Source organism: Nilaparvata lugens, chromosome 6, assembly GCF_014356525.2.
Source record: "Nilaparvata lugens isolate BPH chromosome 6, ASM1435652v1, whole genome shotgun sequence".
Classification (NCBI taxonomy): domain Eukaryota; kingdom Metazoa; phylum Arthropoda; class Insecta; order Hemiptera; family Delphacidae; genus Nilaparvata; species Nilaparvata lugens.
Window position 1 is genome coordinate 17,851,052 of NC_052509.1, and position 20,203 is coordinate 17,871,254.

Sequence of the window (20,203 nt, forward strand, 5' to 3'; positions counted from 1 at the left end):
CAATGTTGTATCGATTCAAGATTCAATGGTGGAAGAAGAATAAATTGGATATTAGTTTTCTTCGCTCGAGTCCTGAACAAACAACACTGTATGGATGAGAGTAGACGACCAACTTCACAAACTTTTCTACAGCTAGAAGGTTTCCAGGGTTGATTAATTACAATGTCTAATTAGTGGCTAGAAGATTACTTCGACGGGAAATTCGGGAGAGTAAACTCATGTTACAAGCATTTCTTTATATTATTTATTAAATAATCAATTATTTATTTTAATGAATATTGAATAATATTTATTCTTTATTATTTCTTTATATTATTATAAACCTGATCAAAGGCACTCATACATGCAAAGAAATAATGTTTTTAGGTAGAATAAAGTGGAAACACTCTTAAATGAAGTTTAAAGGTTTTATTATTTGATTATTGGTGGACTAACAATAGATTTCGTTGCCAAGCTTAATGTTCCACCTTTAGGCTGGTCACACACCGATTAGTCAAGACAAGACTAGTCACGTTTAGTCAGAATACTTCACATAGTTGCTTATGGAGTTATGTCTAATTGCAATGACTAATCAGTGTGTGTTGCGTCATAAGCAGCAATGTGAAGTATTATGACTAAACGTGTTTAGTCTTGTCTTGACTAATCGGTGTGTGACCAGCCTTAGTTGTAGCGTACCAAGAACAGAAATAAGCGTTTATAACCAGTATACCTAACCATTTGTTTTGTGTTTTTCGAGTATCTTATCCATCTATACGAGTTCAAAATTTGTATTTGCAATTCTCAAGATGAATGATTTTCTGTGATTGAATGATTAAACGTTTGGACTACTCGATTCAAAATTGAAAAAAATGGGTAACTGCCCATTTATTTATTTTAATGAATAATTATTGTGTTTGTTCGACTCAAACATCCAATTCAACTTGCATTTGCAGTTATTTTAAAGCCTGTGATGTATCTCTCTTGAGTTGTTATTTAAGTAATTATACTCATTTACTTCGATAACGCGAACTTTATTTCCTTATGACCTTGTTTGATACGAGGAGGAGATGAATAAAATCAGAGTCGAACCCATTCAGTAATAGATTATAGTGATAGATGAGTGGTAGATCAGTAATAAAACCTGGATGGATCAGTAGAACATCTTAGTCCCACTGAACCGATATCAAGCAAATTTGAATACTGTCAAGTATGTTTTATTGTGTACACGTATGTAGAAATCTCTCTGTTTATGCAGGATGGGAAGTAGCTCAGTAATCTAGCGGGCGGTGCAGTACAATGAAGTGGGAATAAAAGAAGAATGAATGGTTCAAGAGATTTGCTACATTCGAACGATAAATCTTGCTTCTTTTGAAAAGGATAAATATGAATGTTTCTTTGCTGGTATGAGAGTGACAATGTGAATGAAGAATTGTTGAATCTCGTTTTGTGTAAAAGGGATGAAAAATGATGGTGGATGTGCATATCCAAAGGAATAATGAAGAAGACAAATAAGTGTAAGAGAAAGATGGTTGAACATGTGAGTTTGGAGAGATCTTCTTGTGAGTCCCTGATACAATTTAGCCGTAGTCATCCAGCTTCTTCATTCTCTTTTATTACTTCATTGTTTGCTCCTTCTCATGTATTTATGGCATGATTATAATATTAATTGATCACAGTAGGTGAATGAATAGTACTCTAAATACTTCTATCAATCACAGGGAAAATCCATTATCTCTCCAAATAGTTTTTAGCAAATATGTTTCTTTTCATTTTTATTCAAGACAATCTGTTCTCATCCCTTTGATTAATTCAATCACTCAGTTACTACTGAAATCTGCAGAGATAAAAGGAATAGTTGAACAACACTCAGTACCTTCTGGAATCTGGTGGCAGAAAACATTTTCGACCAATACTGAGAGAGAAGGCGGAGCCTGGAGGCTAACCGTAAACGTACTTCTAATTTGTGATTGGTATTCTGTTCTAATTATCCGCTGTTCAATTTTCGAATCTCTACCCAACTTCTCATCTGGCTATTGTTCAAAACTGAGTTCCTTTCTTTTGCTATTCATAAAATTCATAAAAAGGGGCTTGGATTTCCATTGGGTTTTGGATGAAAATGGAATGCCATCAATGTTATTCAATATCCAATATAGCATAATAAGTATTGTACTCTAGAAGCTTGGAGAGTATGGAAATGATTTATTCGTTTTTTCTTTCTAGTATACGTAGATTAACTTATTATTCCTTCAGACTAACGCCAACCTAACCTAGTGGAAGATGATCTAGAAAGATGTTAACTGTTATGAATGAATTGTAAATTATAATTTTTGTAGCTATATTATAAATATAATCTATAATCTTTATTATAAATATAGAATAATCTAAATATAATATAGTTATAGTGAGTGAAACCATTATAGACGGCACTGTGGTATAGCATACATACTCCTCTAATAATAAATAACAACCTTTTACTTGAGGAAGAAAATAATCTATTCTATAAAAAGTGTTATTAATTCCTCTGAATGAGTAATAGATTATAGATGATAATGGATTAGAAATTGCATTTGTTCAAATGCAAATGAATGGTGAACATAATTTGGTTTTTTGTTTACTAATAGTTAAGTATTAAATTAGTTGACTGACCCCAGTATAGACGGCGCTGGCGTAGCATCCTTTTCTGAGAGATCGCCAACAGCAGCACGACTTTATGATCGCCATGACGACTGGGAGACACGACAACGACACAGCTGCTGCAGTAGGCCTACATCATCATCGCACCTCGTCACCGCTACATCGTCATCCCCTGCCAACGGAGTCCGCATCGTCAGACTGGACTGACTACTCACTCTCTCAACTATCTGAAACAGATACAAAACATAAATCAAATTGAAACTTATTATGAATTTTCTCTGTATTTTTATAATACAAAAATCAGAGAGTTGTGGGAACAAGTGGGATATCATCTCCAAAAAATAAAGTAAAATTACATTTCGAGATGGGATTTCTGACTCAGGTGAGAGACGACCAAAGAGTTTGCAACTGTGGTGAAATGCACTCTACAGCATTGATTAAAATGGGAAGCATCAATGATATCCATTAGGAATGCTGACAATTTAAAGAGAATCTCTTTATAAAAAAGAGAAGAGGTTTCATAGCCTTATTCACGAATTTTGTAAGGTGGTTTAGATCAAGTAGCACCGACATTCTTGAGATGATCATTGTTCAATCTTTTTTAAATCCAGGTTCATATTCAAACAAAATTTTCATGACACACATTCTGTCCATTCAATACTTCTATTACCCGTCTTGATGAATATAGTAGAAATTGCCAGAAAATACCGATGTAGGAATATAATCACCACTTTATTTATTCAACTTGTAACTCCTACAGTTTTCTATTGTCCATACTATCTCACGTATAGCTTCAATGTTATCTACTTTCAACTATTTTTTCCAAAGTTTTGATTCCCATGGATTTCATTTACAAAGCAGCAAAACCCTATTTCCTGAGTTTCTGAAATGTAGTGCAGTCACTGTGCACTATTATGCTTTGCTCAGAAGGAGTCTGAGTAAGCCAGATTTTACAAGTAATGGGTTATGCACAGCTGTTCTGCATCTCGAGCTCGAAATTTATGTGTTTTATGGAATTATTTTGTGAATTTGAAATTTGTTTCATGTTTTTACGGAAGTTTTATTATCAACCTATCTAAATTCGAAATTGTTTGTTTTATCCTGGTTTGTATATCCAGATTGATAATTTGATGTATAAATTGAAATTGACATAACCTACATCATATTTGGACAATTTAAGACAAAATTAGGGAATTGAAGAAGTTTTGGGCAATAGCCTGTAATTTCTTTTCCGACTATTAGTATTGTTTGCTCTAAAAATGAATAAATGCATAACAAGTTACTGTGGATATAAATTTTCGATGAGATTTGCAATCAACTATCATGGTTATCCAAATGAGTAACTGAATCTTAAGTATAGGATCTAAATTTTGAATCACTCACACACGTGCCCCAGCAGAAAACACAGATGGTGATTAAGAGGAAGTGAGGGTCATGAGAGGTGGTGTGTGGACCCATCCTCCGATTATTCGATATTATTCACTCAGCCGACGTTTTTCTACACGCTTAATTGAACCACAAAGATGCAGATTTTCTCATTCAGTGCTCTGCCCATTCATTCATGTCCAACTCATCGACCCCCTTTTACACACGCCTACTATGCTCTGCTGACCTCAGGCCAAACACATTAATAGTCCCTCTTCTGCAACGTTTGTTTTGCATTTCAACGGGATGGAGAATCGAAGTGAATAATAATTTTGAGTTGACTGATTCGGCAGAAGGATTTGGGCTATGTGAAAAATCGAAAGCATTGGATTTGATACGTTTCGAGGGTCATGTTATGATATCAAATATTACTCCAAGGTTTAATATTTACTTTTATAGGCTTACTTGGGAAGAATAGAAGGCTACTAGTCAATTTTAATATGATAGAGTGAAAAATGTGGCATTCTTGAGTGATTCATCACATGCTCATGTAAAATAATTTTGAAATTAAGATCTAGAAGTGTTCATCACATGAAACACCTTCCTCCTCTTATTTCCTATCAAGATGGCCGTTAAACACAAGTGACGTGGCCTACTACTCAGCTCTGGTGTAGCAGGATGCACTTAGTCTAGGCAGTTTCAAATTGCCTGGGGAAACTGAGTGACGGTATATATATGGGATATACAGCATAATATATACCCGCCTGGACGGAAAAGGAGATAACGTGATAAGAGCTTTCCTTTGCTTTGTCTCTCTCACACTGGCCTTCTTGTCTCTACCTTCTTAATCATCAGTCAGTCAGGATCCTCTTATCTGTAATGAGTTATCGCGGCAAACTTAAAGGGGGTGGACATAAATTTCATTGTCACAGAATGCTTGCAGCTTACAGGTGAGCTGAGCTCAAAAGTATGGGTGTGTCAAAGTTGTAAGAAAAGTTTCTGATGCCATTAGTCTATTTGCAAGTACCATAGCTATAGTATATCACATCATAGAGCTCATATATGAGCTCTTTCTATGGAAGTCTTCGATTGAAAGATCAAGATTTACTTGTTTTCAGTTTTTTACTTCATATTTCGACCCTTATCACTCAAGGACTGAAAGTGAGGTCACTTTGCCTGCCTGCTATCTAGATTGCTTATTGTTTGTTGTTGCGTTTTCATGTGACAACATTATTGTAAGTCTTGTTTATCACACAAAGTACAAAGTCCTTTGAATCTAAATAGTTTTACTACTTTGTATTTCTGTGAAAGCAACAGTTTCCAGTCAACGATAACCCAAACTAAAGTTTAGTTAACTGGGTAGGTATTTGTTGAACAGTAACTCTACTCAAAGGTAAGATAAGGTTGGCTCAAACTGTAAACTGTGAACGTGTTTGTGACTGGAGCTAGTGAATTATATACTACAGAGAGATTTACTTTGAACTTTCAGCCTACATCACATTAATGCTCCCCATTCAACAACACTAGCAATTTGAAGTGAGTGACGGCTGAGGTTTAACTCACCATGAGGTAGACTGAGGCCAAGATTGGAACTGAGTAATTAACTAGTGTAGACTGTAATCTTGACACCGTCTTGAAATTGAATGGAAATTATTCAGTAGCATCAGTGACACCTCTAGACCCCTCTGCTCGGTCACTAATTACTCAACTTGTTAATTGACCTCAAGTTTTCACTCAGAAGGTTTACTATTTTTGAGTTAGCTCTCATCCTGGTTATATTATCATTTGGAGTTTGAAATTTTGGAGGACTTGGGAGATTAGAGGCTCTTTCCTTCGATGTTACTCGAAAGTAGATTTATTCATCCAATATTCAACTCCAAGGAAAATATCTTTTTTGGTGTTAGGTACTTATAAAACTAGCTACTCAAGTTGAAATTTTGTTCATTTCTTTCGGTTTAAATCAGAAATCTAAAATAACCGTAGAGGTTTATGGTGCTTCCAGCTAATCTCTAGTAGTAAATTCCAACAAAATTCCATAGCTAATCCAACTATTTAGCTTGAAGTATCGAGGTTGCCTTCTTTTTCTCTCGCAATAATGTTGATATTAGTAAGTGCTTGTACGATTGAAGAATGAATAAAATGAATGAATCTTGGCTTTCATTGAAATTCAATCACTTGTTCATGTGATAAAACAAATCATAGAAAAGATCAAAGAAGTAAAGAACTAAAAACAGGTACAGCTCAAAACCTTTCCTTGCCTTTTGATGAATGTAATGATCTGAAAAGTACTCCAAGTTATGTTTCATTGTACCTCAAGCTCCATTTTCACGTAGATATAATCAATCTAATTATCAAGTTTAACTTCATCACTCACTTCACTGAGCCTTACGTTTTTATTAAAATTACCTGTAATATGCCACTTTTGACGTTTTATGTCATGTAAACATTAGTCGAGTCCCTCTGTCACTGTCACTTCAAATCCCTCGACTTTTCATAAATGATAATAGCGTGCGACATTTCACTAATTGAAAAATGGAAACTCCCCCAGGGGAAATCTTGCGTGTATCATTTAACTCGAGTTCTAGCTGGTAACTTATACATTATTTCACATAGAATAGCTTTTTAGTTTCTAACAGTCATTATTAGTGTGTGTAATGCGTATCACAGCTATAAAATAGCTTTTTATATGTTGGAGTTGATATTGATGTTATTTATCCATATTGGATAAAAGGAATCGAAGTTTTCACAATCATCAATACCGATATTCAGTTATCCAGATCCATTTTAGCGAATACAATTAAAATCAAGTTCTATGATTAGTTCTACTTTTTCGTTTTATACTTTTTCTTTCTCCCACTCTATCTGTTCTGTTTCCTTCTGGCACTTCGCACCTTTCATTTGTTACTTGTCAATTTTGTTGTTCTTAATAACTTTGGTGAATGAGCCACCATTGTAGTGACTTGTATAGGCCAATGACTGACGTTCACTATGGAAGCTCATTCATCTACCAAATCATATCACTTGCCCACTATTACAAGTTCTGCTGCTTTTTATTTCATTTCATATTTACCTGAGATTGATGATAGTATAACAATCGGAACCTGTATCTCGTTATTTTAAATATCGGGGGACCGAGATTTGCTCTGGAGTATAAAAGCATAGAAAATTTGTAAAGAAAGATTGAATTTATAGTTTATATTTATTTATAATTTTTTTCAGTCTTACAATTATTTTTACCGTTATATGAGAAGGCACAACAGGCTTATGCCCAAAACTGTCCCTTTTCAAATTTATACTAGAGTCCAAACCAAAATCTAGGTTAAGCTACTATCAATCATCAAAATAACAATTTTATTTACACTTCAAAAAACAAACACATCATCAATTACGAATTGATGAAATTACGAAAATTATGAATTCGATTTAGAGTGATATACTATGTTTGCTACAATATTTGTTAATATACTATGTACTATTCTACACTAACAGCATCTAGTTACTATTTTGGTTACTATTGTGGACTTTCTGAAGTGAACATGTTCTCTAAAAAAAGAGAAATAAACGAAAATAAGTTTCTCTTGCTGAATTTTTCCTCTCGTGAGATCTGCTGGATGATCCCACACATGCACTCGGTCACTCTCTTCGATTACGGTATCGACAGACGACAAAATTTCCAGCTGTTTTTCCAAGGACGTATCAATCCTTTTAATGTCCTTCACCGAGTTATCCCAGGGTTGAGACCTAGTGCAATCGAATTTTCATATCATAAACCTACTTTGTTCCAAATTTCGTGAGAATCGTTAGAGCAGTTTTCGAGATCAGGTCACATACAGATATATATATAATAGTAGAAGTAAATAGTATATATATATATCACATAACAGAAGAAACTTTAAAGTTTGTAATATGAATTGAAGCAGGAGACACAAAACATAAATAGATTGAAAACACTTAAAAACTCACATTAGAAACGGAAATTTTCGGGAACTGAGTTCCCTTCCTCAACCGAGCAGTGAGTGGTACAGTTTGAAATCCAATGGTCGTGACCACAAAGTACGCAGGGAGAGTCAATTGTAGCAGCAGAGACCACAGATTACGCGGTGCAGACGGATGGAGAGAAAAAGGGTACATATTCAGGGGACATTATGGGGTATTTAGGGGGCGGTTACAAACGGGATATTCAAGATTTGAGTGGGTTATGAATAAGGAAAGGTGTAGCTTATGAATTGATAGGAAATAGGAGATTTAAAATTAGAAAACAAAAAATAATTAGACTGAAATTGGAGAAAGGAATTGTAGAATTGAACTTGAATGAAATTTATTTTTCATTTTTATTGAACATTTAATATATATATTTGATGGCTGTGAAATTTATTATGATATGATGAAATTTATTTCAATTTAATTAAACAGTTGGTGTAGAGTTGATAGCTATGGTACTGTTGCTGTCTGTTGAGACCAGGACTGGAAGCAGCTCCAAGCACCCAAATAAAAGCCAATTCTTTCGTCTTGACATCTATAGAGGGGGCTGTGGGAGGGAGGGTGGCAAGGACTTTGACTTTGAAGCATTGGTCAAAGTTCTTGTTGTGCTCAGAGCCATGAGTAGGGATGGGTAGGGAAGTATTATTTTTAAAAGAAGCCCTGTGATTGTTGATCCAGAGGTTTAGGGCAGTGGTGGTTTCACCTATGTAGAAGGCAGGACAGAAGTTGCAGGAAAGGAGGTAAATGCAATTTTTGGAGATGCAATTACTGGATTGATGGATTTGGTGGGTGTAGTTGATGATAGGACTGGTAAAGGAGATGGAAGAATCAGTGATAGGACAGGTTTTACAGCGGGGGCTTTTGCAAGGTAGGGTACCAGGTGGGATTGGGATTTCATCAGGGGTGAGTGATTTGTTTTTACTGAAAATTTTCTTGAAGTTGGGAGGTTGCTTATAAATAAGGGTAGGTGGTTGCTGGAAAAGGTGTTTGGTAGAGGGATTGGAGGAGATGACATGGAACAGATCTTTAAGGACAGGTTTGAGGTTTTCAATTCCAGGGAAGTAGGTGGTACAGAGCTTTGGAGTTTGTGGGATTTGGGATTTTTTTGTGGTTGGATTAGTGCCAGTTTTGGAGGAGATTTGTTTCTGTAACAACCTTTCAGGATAGTTACATTACAGGAGGGATTGGTGGAGTTTTTTGAGGTACTGGTATCCCGTTATCCCGTTTGTAACCGCCCCCTAAATACCTCATAATGTCCCCTGAATCTGTACCCTTATTCTCTCCATCCGTCTGCACCACGTAATCTGTGGTCTCTGCTGCTACAATTGACTCTTTGTGCGTACTCTGTGGTCACGACCGTTGGATTTCAAACTGTACCACTCACTGCTCGGTTGAGGAAGGGAACTCAGTTCCTGAAAATTTTATTTATATATATATATATATATATATATATATATATATATATATAATATATATATATATATATATCGTGATATAATGATATATTATATAAATTATATATATAAACATAAAAACATCCAAACATATAAACAGAAATTGCTCGTTTAATAGTATAGGATAAATTTGTGGTTTTTAAAACTTCGAGTCATTCAATTCAACAAGTTTTGGTTAAGAAGTGCACATCAGTACTAAGTTGGTTCTTTATTTTTCATTCCATTTCAATTGATGTTTATCCTAATTATAATTACAATCTTTTATAATTATCAGCAACAAGACAACGATTAAATGTATTCTCCTTCCGAGAATTATTAGATCTTTTCAGAGGATTATCCACTATTCATTCATCTATTTGATAGTATAATTGTTAGGAGTTTCAGTTTTCCAATATCCATCTTTTCCATGTTGATGAATTAGGATTCCTTGAAGTCAACTACATCAGAATCATAACTGGAACTGATACAAAGAATGAACTCCAAAAGTCGTCGCCAATATCACATCTTCTTCCACACATAAAACTCTTTCTCGTTGAAGTATTCATTCACAACATCTAGGATACGAGAGCGGGAAACTCAAATTTGAGCTGTAATTGGCTGAGACGACTTGAACAAAGGGAGTGGGCTTCAACAATGTATGACTCAAGAACAATGACACATGTATGCAACGCTGAATAGGAGTCGCGAACGCCGCTTACATTTACATACGACTTACCTCTAGTGGTGCATAATACATGGAGAGCTATATACAACCAAACATTCATGCGTAAATGGTATACAGGTGTTTACATACAAATAAAGTTCGTGACCGGAGTTTCTGGGATATGACTAGTTTGCACGCAATCTAATTACTCACAGCAAGTTGGATCTTTCCGGTATATACTGACAACCTTAATTAACCACCCAATAATCAGGCCAAGTTCTGAATGAAATTCTATTATAATAGCAACTGTGAATCTCTGTGTTTGTGCTTTTAGTTGCACAACTATATTTTGGTTGCATGAGTTTTCAAAGCTGAAAATTCTATTTACTCCATCAATAAACACTTCTAGATATTATTTTATTTAAGATAAATAGTGGGATATAATATGAAATTGTAGAACATATTAGTGGACTGAAGATTTTGTGAAGTGAAGAGCTATAAGACTTACCTATTTCAGACTATGTGTAACCCTATCTAAATTCGGGAGATAAATAGCACAAGGTTATATTATTTTTTCTCTCCCTATCATTTTGATGATGATATTGTATGAACGAATAAATAATGAATGAATAAAGGAGTCTATAGGAATAATAATATTGTAATGAACTTCAGCTGAGTATTTTTATATTCAACAGCTACAGTAGCTACAGTACTAATTGCAGAATAATATCATTGTCAGACCAATGTAGCATTAACTTAACATAAAAATCTGCTGTGGTACACTCTGTCACGTGGTATTTTAGTACCATCAAATATTTTGAAATGAACCAGTGAATTTTAATAGAATTATAAAATGGAAAAGAAAGTTAGACCTAGTCAAAGGATCAATCCACTTAAATCGAATATTGTTAGCGATAAAGAGTAATTGTACTATCTAAAATGATAAGAAAACATGTATAACTGTGATTCAACAACTGAGAATCCATTGGCAGAATTAAAAATTATAAAGCGGCTCACTTATTATTGGCAGATTATAAAAAATAACTGTTTGCATGTACATTGAGGTTAGAATTATTTGTTTACACTTTTAAATGAATCAATCGATCTAGAATAAATCGATAGTTATTTGAATCAATACTTAGCGAATCAGCTGATTGTCGATCAACCAATATAGGTTGAATTATAAAAATTTACTCACAAAAGATGTATTATATATACTAAGGAAGGTTGATGTATAGAAATACAGACAACTATTATTGTTGTATAAATATTTATTATAATCTAAAAAGCACGAAAATCCAGAGTATACAAAACTCATATAAAAAACTAAATGTATATTGTTTATTAACATCGTATATCACGATTTATTTATGAATATAATTTAAGATAATCACTCCATATATTTACAGAAAAACTTTTTATTAAATTTTTTCTATTATAAAGTTGAAGAAGCCCTGATTCTGAGGCGACCAATTGTATTGAATTTACTAAATTGAAGACCAATCAGAAAGAAGCTTACAAAATTGTTCTAGGAAGAGATAAAATTTTTCTGAAAACCACTTCTTCTGGCTTGTGATCTTGACCTGAGAGGATGCACATGGAGTTTAGGGTTCCTTCTTCCTTTAAATTTTAAAATTATCAAGCCAAACCCTTTTTCTTTAAATGTGAAATATTTGTAATTAATGTTAAATTATCTGTGAACTTAGTGTTATTGAAGAGTTCGTAATTGTATTCATTCCCCATAAATATATCTTTAATTCAGAGAGAAATCTATAAGAAATCTGGACTGCGCGTTAGCCCAGCAGTGACGAAAGGGACCTGCCTAATTAATTATTGGAAATAATTAATTCAATCCACGAGACCGTCTAGAACTTCATTAATGTGAGTGATAAATCAAATGAGCTCGTTTTAAGGCCTTTCTACGTACAGTGGGGGAATTAATCAAAAAGCGCTATTTAAATTAACTTAAATCCAATGAAAAATCACAACGTGTTGAGTGCTATCACATAGTTCATAAGAACATTTTTATAAATTTATTTGATATATGTAGGAAGCTTACTTCCATGCACGGCCCGAACTCATATAAATCCCTGAGATCTCATGTTTGAATATTAATTTGTTAATTATTATTTTTGCTAATTGAGCAAAATATATCATATCAAATCTATAGACCAAACCGGTTTTTATTTGTAGAATTTTGAATTGACTGGAAGTCTAAGCATCAGTATTAAATATAATATATTTATAAATTTTGAAACTCACTATTGTGAATACTGGCAAACCTTGTGATAATTATTCAGATTTTAGAAAGAATTTATTTAAGAAAAATTATAGATATAGAAAATTTTATATACACTGTTTTATGGGAATATATTTTGTGTTTTATGTCAGCATACAAATCATAGAAATTTATTTTATCCTAATTCATCTCGTGATATACAGTTTGAGCTGTTTTGGTACCAATAAATATTCAGCAGCACATAAAATCAATTAATATTGATCTTATTAAGAGCACTCAGTATTTATCATCCTTTGATGATAATCATTTTAGTCTGCCAGAACAAGTATATTGAAAATTATATTACTAAGGTTCCAGTTATATCATATAAGGATCCAGAGAGCTTCGAGAACTGGCGCTGTAAGTTCTAAGGAATTTCAGAAGGATAAATTGGTGAATACCTGTATCCATGACGAGCGTTTTAAGAATCAACTAGAAAAAACTATAGTTGGTCTTTATTATTCTCTAGTGGGTACATGGTTACTGATAATCAGTCATCAAATATTCTTTTGATTTCCTCTTTGGTATTCTTCAAGAACTTCAAAGAAGCAGCGGTAAGAATTAATAATCACCGGTCATTGAACCCTATGGTGATTAATTATATTAGGAAAATTCATGTTTCTACCCCTGAGCTAGAGCTGAGGTTTGAACCCAGCAATTTTGCGAGCCGGACGGCCTTAATTTTTTGTGAATTTATTCACAAAAGAGGGAACTTAGCAACTGCTCTTATAAATATCAAGAACATCGTATCAACTGTAAAGGATTTGCAATTTACCACTTTACAACTCACACAACTTTCCTTGCCGTTATGGAATTTGATCAACTGACGCTAGTGTTCCCGCGCATCTCAAGTCTACTTTTCTAAGATCTGAGCCAGCTGGTGACAGGACAATAGCACCGCAGACACAAGAAGTCTGCTATCTCTTCATAGTGGATGATTTAATAGAATCAACAGTTGCCAACAGTTTGCAATTGAATAATCTTATTCTCTCTAATTTCGAGCTTATCTTCAATTTTAGGTGAAAATACTTCTGAACATTAATTGTAGAGATTTTTATGCTCGATCTTTTCCACTTGAAATTTTTTGTTTAAATTGTATCTGAAGCCTGATAATTGGGAATCTAAAATCAAACTTTGCATAGATGGTGCAGTGCTCCTGAAATTTTTACAGATATGAGACTTGTGGCAGTTGTTAGAGCTTATCAATGACTTTTCTAGGTATGAATTTGATCAAAATCGTTGGAGCCGTTTTCGAGAAATTCGCGAAAACCCCTGTTTTGACAACATTTTAGCCATTTTAGCCGCCATTTTGAATTGCATTTGATCGAAATTGTTCGTGTTGGATCCTTATAGTGTAAGGACCTTAAGTTCCAAATTTCAAGTCATTTCGTTGATTGGGAGATGAGATATCGTTTACACAGACGCACACACACACATAGTATTGTAAATGAATGTAAGGTGATTCAGCATATGAATGATTACAATAAAATTCAGATATGTTTTGAAATGACTACAATAATCTCCCAAATCGAGTTTTCAATAACTATGATTCGGATTTATATGATTGAGGGAACACGTCTTATACTAACTGATAATTGGAAATTATGCCCTTCCATACAATATTTCATTGTCAGTTTGTCTGTGAACTATCATGAGTCTACTGCAGTACCTACATGATAAAGAGCATGCTTTTTATCCGTTAAAGTACTTATTGGCCTCTAATTAAGGCCCTCTTTTCCTCATAAATCGTCCAATTTGAAAACTCAATCTCCTTCCGGCTTATATTATGCTAAATTCGTAAGACTCTACTGTGTTCATGATGACGAAAATCAACAAAAACTTTCAAAAATTAACGTTTTATTCGCACATTAACATCCTATTCCTACTGTATTTTTTGAAATAGTTTTTTTCTCGAGTCGTGATCCAATAGCCTCACCATCAATTCTCGTTCCCCACAAGCCATAAACAATCGCAATTGCAGTTGAATGGTTGTAAAAATGTATGGCCTGGGCAGAGCCATTACAGACTTCGACCCATTTTATGGCCCAATTTCGTTTAATTGATCTATTTATTCCGACTGCAGCCAAATAACACTGAAAAAGAGTCATACAAGTAAATATACAACCCTACCTACATAGATGTAATCAAATGCGTCATATACAGTATTATTAGATAAGCAGAAAAGGATAGTATCAAGGATGATGGGTTGTTCTTTAATGCAGGTTGTAAATAGATTAAAATTATAATGATTAGTCTAGATTGGATAATAATAATTTGATATGATCAAAATTATTATTACCTCAAAATATTTTTTATTCATTTATTTACAATTCAAATGGAACTAATGTAATAACATTGGTAGATATCAAAATATTTTGATATGATCAAAGCTATTACCCCAAAAGCTCATTATGTCTACCTTTCTCCAAGTTTTTTTAGGATTTATCTTTCAAATAATTGCATATTGCTTCGGTTATCTCACTCAACAAATAATTATTATTGTTTAAGTGTTCCAACATTTGATCTTAAATTTTTTAAAATCAACTTATAAAATTGCAAATTGTTTCGGATATCACACTCAACTTCAGCTTATTTGTCAAAATATAGAAAATAAGAATGTTTCAAAACTAATTTGAAGTTCATAAATTAGGAATTCAGGTTGAATTCAGTTATGATTCTCCCAGACCCGTGAATAGACGAGTACCTACTGCTGAAGATATGTTGGTCTCAACACGAAACTGTAGTTGTGTTAGTGAATTTAATTAATGTTTATTTGACAAATATAAAACTGCGTCTTTTCAATTATAGACAAGTTCCATAATATCAATGCTTATTCAAAAAAAATTCTCCTTCTCCTTCTTCCTTCCATGGTTAAGGCATCATTGCCTGTTCCGAACATCATCGTCCCTATTATCATAGAGTAAGGAAACTAATATATGATTTACTAATTCAATTAAAGATTCAAAACAAAATGAGTTATATCGTACAACCTCAATTTAATTATTTTTACTATTACATACTAAACATACAAGATGGATGAGATAAAAATAATAATTCTACCTCTGGCAATTTTGTTGACGAATCTATTTTGTTATGGGTTGGAGTTTCCAACTCATGTTTGACTCACTATTTTGACCTACATAATGAGCGGCTGAAGTACGACAGACCCCTTCCTTGGAGCACTCCGTATAGAGATAACAGGCAATAGCGTTTCGGCATCCCTGACTGTCCATCGTATATCAATGCTATCGTGTCGTGGCGAGGAGATTTGTTGACTTCCAGTCACGAAACATATCAATCCTAATATCGCCACCGCCCTATCATAATCATCATCATTACTCAACTCCAACCCCAACATAAACACCCTTAATAACAACTATTGGATGGAGTGAGTTGTGTTTAGTGAAACGTTTGGTGTTCAGTGATTGGTGGAATTTTGTTGGTTTACAGCCAATTACAAGCTTCCATTTTGTTGATTGAGAGTTCCAGTTTTTAGTAATACTTGAATCTTATTGTGTTCTTGATTTTAAAATGAGTTCACTGAAGTCTTTGACGGTTCAGTTGTTAGATTCTTGATTCAAGAATGTTTTTTTGAATGATGAGATGAGGTTTGGTCTGCTTGGTCCCTCAACAGTGTATTTCATTGTCTTTCCAGAACTGTTCAAACAGTTATCTATTTTACTGTCTCCAGTTTGGTTGATCTTCCTCCATTCTCCATGTTATATGTGTTGCTCATTTCCATAATTCATATTTTGAATGGTTTTTTGATGATGAGGTTCTCTTAATGATGATGAAAAAATGAGGTGATGAGGTAATGTTGCGATTTGATGAATTGAATGTATTAATGATAGATAAATAAATGTATCAGACGTGTACAGCAATATTTTTAGGATGCTAAATCTTTTTAGAATCATATAACATGAGTAAATACGAGTATGACAGTAGTAATTCTACCCCAACTCACTTATTCCTTGAGAATTAAGTAATGAAAAAGAATAGGTAAATGTGATGACTTGAGAAATATGAATGTCATTCAATTATAATGACTGGACTAGGATGTACTTTACTTGAACAACTATTGCTGGAGTAACAAATCATCAGAAAATACAAGAATTAAAGAGGAAACATCGAAAAGCGTTCACAGCTTATTTCACGGAAAAATAATGGGAACTATTACACAACTTGTAAATTTTATCAAAAACTGTGGAAAATTAATCAGAAAATCCGTGATTCAGTTATCCTGTTTCTATTTGAAGCACATTTCTCCACTCAAACCACCATGTTCTTCCAAATCTATTTCAAATTATTCCTCAAAAGCCACTTCAAATTTATACTTTTTCCACAAAAGCCACTCCAAATTTGCATTTTTCACAAAAGCCACATCATGTGAATATCGATCCACTTGAAAGAACTTCAACTAAACTCAACCTGCTCTATTGGTACAGATTCGTTGCTTTAGTATGTAAATGGTTCACATTTCCATTTGCCGCTTCACGCAGGGGCAACGTGGTTTTTTCAAGTCACTCGTCGCATGCTTCACAAAGGAAAATTAAGGTTGTTATCGGAACAGAGAAAAGCATCCTCTTAATAACAGGTTGATGGAAGAGTGCTGTAGTGAGATTCACTACAAACTGTCACCAATTATTATGAATAACAATGATGCCTCCTACTCAGTCAATGCTGACAAGAATGAATCTCACTGAAGAGCATGGGTAGATGTAAGAGATTGTACAAGGGTTGACATGACAAGAGAATATCATGGTTGTGACGCAATTCTAATTATTCGGTAGGAGGTTACCCTTCAATCAAACTGTGACTGGAATTATTTTAATCAATGTTTATTTTGGGAATATATTTTTCCTTTGTGAAATTCTCTGACAAAGGAAAAGTGATTACTACACTGTGGTAGAAGATTTTTGATCAATAATGTTTTTTATACAAATTATAACACAGTTATTGATGAACTGTTAACAAGAAAACTTCTTTGATATTGGTTTAATTAAATTAAACAATAAAGCAAGTAAACTTCATTGAGATTGGTTTAATTGAATTTGAATTACTCTTGTATATGAGGAATAATAAATGGGATGTTTTGCAATTCCTTAATCGATAAGCATTTCATATAGAAAATTATAATTTAATACTGTGTTTTTATCGTAACAAAAACAAATACAGTGGACTACTTACAAATTAGAATTTAGCTGTAAAAAACAATGAATCTACCACTGTACTATTTACTTCCATGGAGAAATGATAGCATAAGTCTTATAAGTCTAATTAATAAATATAATAAATCATAAGTCTATCTTCTCTCTGAGCTCCAACTAAGCTTTCAAGTTCTAGTGTGGGTTCGGAATTATCTTGTAACAATTTGTTCCTTAACACAATTTTCCAATCAAAAATGTGTCGGATGTCGGTTAATGGAAACTTTACCATTAAGAGTGCTCGAAATGTGTCATGGTGGGAAATTCCTGTTGGGAAGTTTTAGGTTGGATGTGTTAAAGTGTGATGAACAAGGAGATTCATTGGTGCGGTGGGGAGAGAGAGAGATTGATGCACATGTCTCACAGAGTGATAAAGATGGGATTTAAAAGAGATTAGAAGATGAATTAACTTACGAGAGACTCGTATTTGAATTGCCGTGCTACCAATTTTTCCTTAAACGGTTGGAATAGCATTTAACACCTATCACCTAAGGAAAGTTGTCGGCTCCAATAAAATAGATTCTTGATAAACTGTGAATGGATCTATTGCCTATGAATGAGAAATCCAGTTTTCAGAGCAAATTAACTTATAATCTTCAGATGAAAATTTTGACAAAACACAGAAATATACAAAGAACAATAACTTACAAGCCTAATGATTTCAGAGTTATTACAAACTAAAAATACTTATCTAGTTTACAGTTGAAACACAGTGGCTAATGGCTTGACAATACAAACCGCTAAATCTGACCAAAACAGCACAAAATTTTATATAAAACTCAATTTAAAACATTAATAAACGAAAATGATTTAGAGCAAAACTTTACAACACAAACATAGCCAGCCATTAGTTTCAGAAGAAAAACAGAACAGGAAAAAGACACAAGTTGCCAGTCACGAAAGACAACGCCCTGTTCAATATCGATCTCCACTGACACGTCATCAAAAAATTATAACTTATAAGTTTAGAATTCACATTCTACATCTGTTCTCAATAAAACTTTATTTTGAAAATGTTATTTTAAATTTTTTATACATATTCTATTTAAATAAACTGTTTATCCAGTAATTTGTTAACCCTGCCTCGGTGACACCATGGAACAATGCAACAAACATTTACGATAATAAATTCTCCGTCAAAAAGTTTATCCGTCTATTGATAACTCTGACATTTACTATAAAGTTCCATAGATCTCGAATTGAAGATTCGATTTAAATGTGAGAAGAAAAATGTAATATTACAAATACCCCCCTCTTGACATAAAAAAAATTTTACTGTTTGAAAATTTAAAGAAAAAATTTACATTGACCCTAATGAAAATTGTTGAAATTTAAATTTGAGAACAGTAACAATTTTTTCTAGAAAAAACAATACATGTCATCCAAAAATATTGAAAATTATTATAAAAATTCATCAATAGCGTTTGTTATATGTTTCCAAACAATATCTCAAAATATAGAATATCAATATTACTTTTGATTTAGCTTTATAATTTAAAGAAAAATATCTCAACAGAAAGTTTAATATGTAAAGAATAGTTTTTTGAAATTGCACATAAATTTAATAGATAGAAAAATTCAATTTTATTGCATAAAAAAAATTTTAGTATGTTGAATAAAAAAATTATTATTATTATTATTTTTTTTTTTTAAATGAATTGATGAATTGTTACATTTAATTTTCACATAAAATTTCAATAAATCAAAAAATGTTCATTTCTTTCACTATTGACGCGGTTGATTTTATTGATGCACATTTTGGAAAACAGTCCGTTAAGGCACTCAGTATGATTTTCAGTTAAGTGTGACTCCAGTGTGATGACGTTAAGTGTTGGGCTGATCTGGATGCACGAAGTGTTGGGCTGATACTTGTAGTCGACTGCTGCATACCAAACTCGATACAGGTGACATCTCAGTTAGCATTTCTTCATGTTTGTAGTAGACGGCTGCATTCCAAACTTGATACCGGTGACATCTCAGTTAGCATTGCTTCATGTTTGTAGTAGACGGCTGCATTCCAAATTCAATACAGAGTCACATAAATTTTGTATCATATTTGTAATTATACAATGTACATTTCAGGCTTGAAATGACAATGTAATTCATTTTTTGGAAAAGAGATAGACGCTGCATACAGGATTAATTTAGGTGAGGATTAATTTAGGTAAGGTTTGGTTTTTTGATATTTTCAGCTTTCAAGGTTTAGAGTTCTGCATACAGGAATAATTTAGGAGAGGATTTTTTGAATCAATTCTTTCATGATACTGTGACTGTTCTTCTGAATTCCAAGTTGTGAATGTGAACATGGATGACAATTACCTCCAGGTAATGCAGTAGTGTTGAAGTTTGAGATACTTGGTCAGCAATAGGCGTTGGCATTGCTATTGGCGTATTCTTTGGTGTCGGCTTTGGCATCGGCGTTGATATTGGCATTGGCGTTGGCGTAGCTATTGACATCAGCACAGGCATCGGCGTTGATTTTGGTGTTGGCATCAGCATTGGCGCAGGCATTGGCGTAGCTATTGGCATTGATTTTTGTTGTTGGCATTGGCGCAGATTTTGGCATTGGCGTAGCTATTGGCATTGGCGCAGGCATTGGCGTAGCTATTGGCATTGATTTTTGTTGTTGGCATTGGCGCAGATTTTGGCATTTTGGCGTAGTTAT

General features: G+C 33.5%; 1 protein-coding gene across 2 annotated transcripts in view; it reads right to left on the reverse strand.

Moving 5' to 3' along the window:
* Positions 1–20,203, reverse strand: part of LOC111054590 — an 86,418-nt gene that overhangs the window by 36,134 nt on the left and 30,081 nt on the right. Inside the window, exon 2 of one of the 2 annotated variants that reach the window (XM_039430302.1) lies at positions 2,626–2,840. In XM_039430302.1, coding sequence (XP_039286236.1) covers positions 2,626–2,700 — 75 coding nt within the window. In that variant the 5' untranslated portion in view covers positions 2,701–2,840. The remainder of the gene's footprint in view (positions 1–2,625; positions 2,841–20,203) is intronic. The other variant, XM_039430303.1, reaches the window with a different exon arrangement.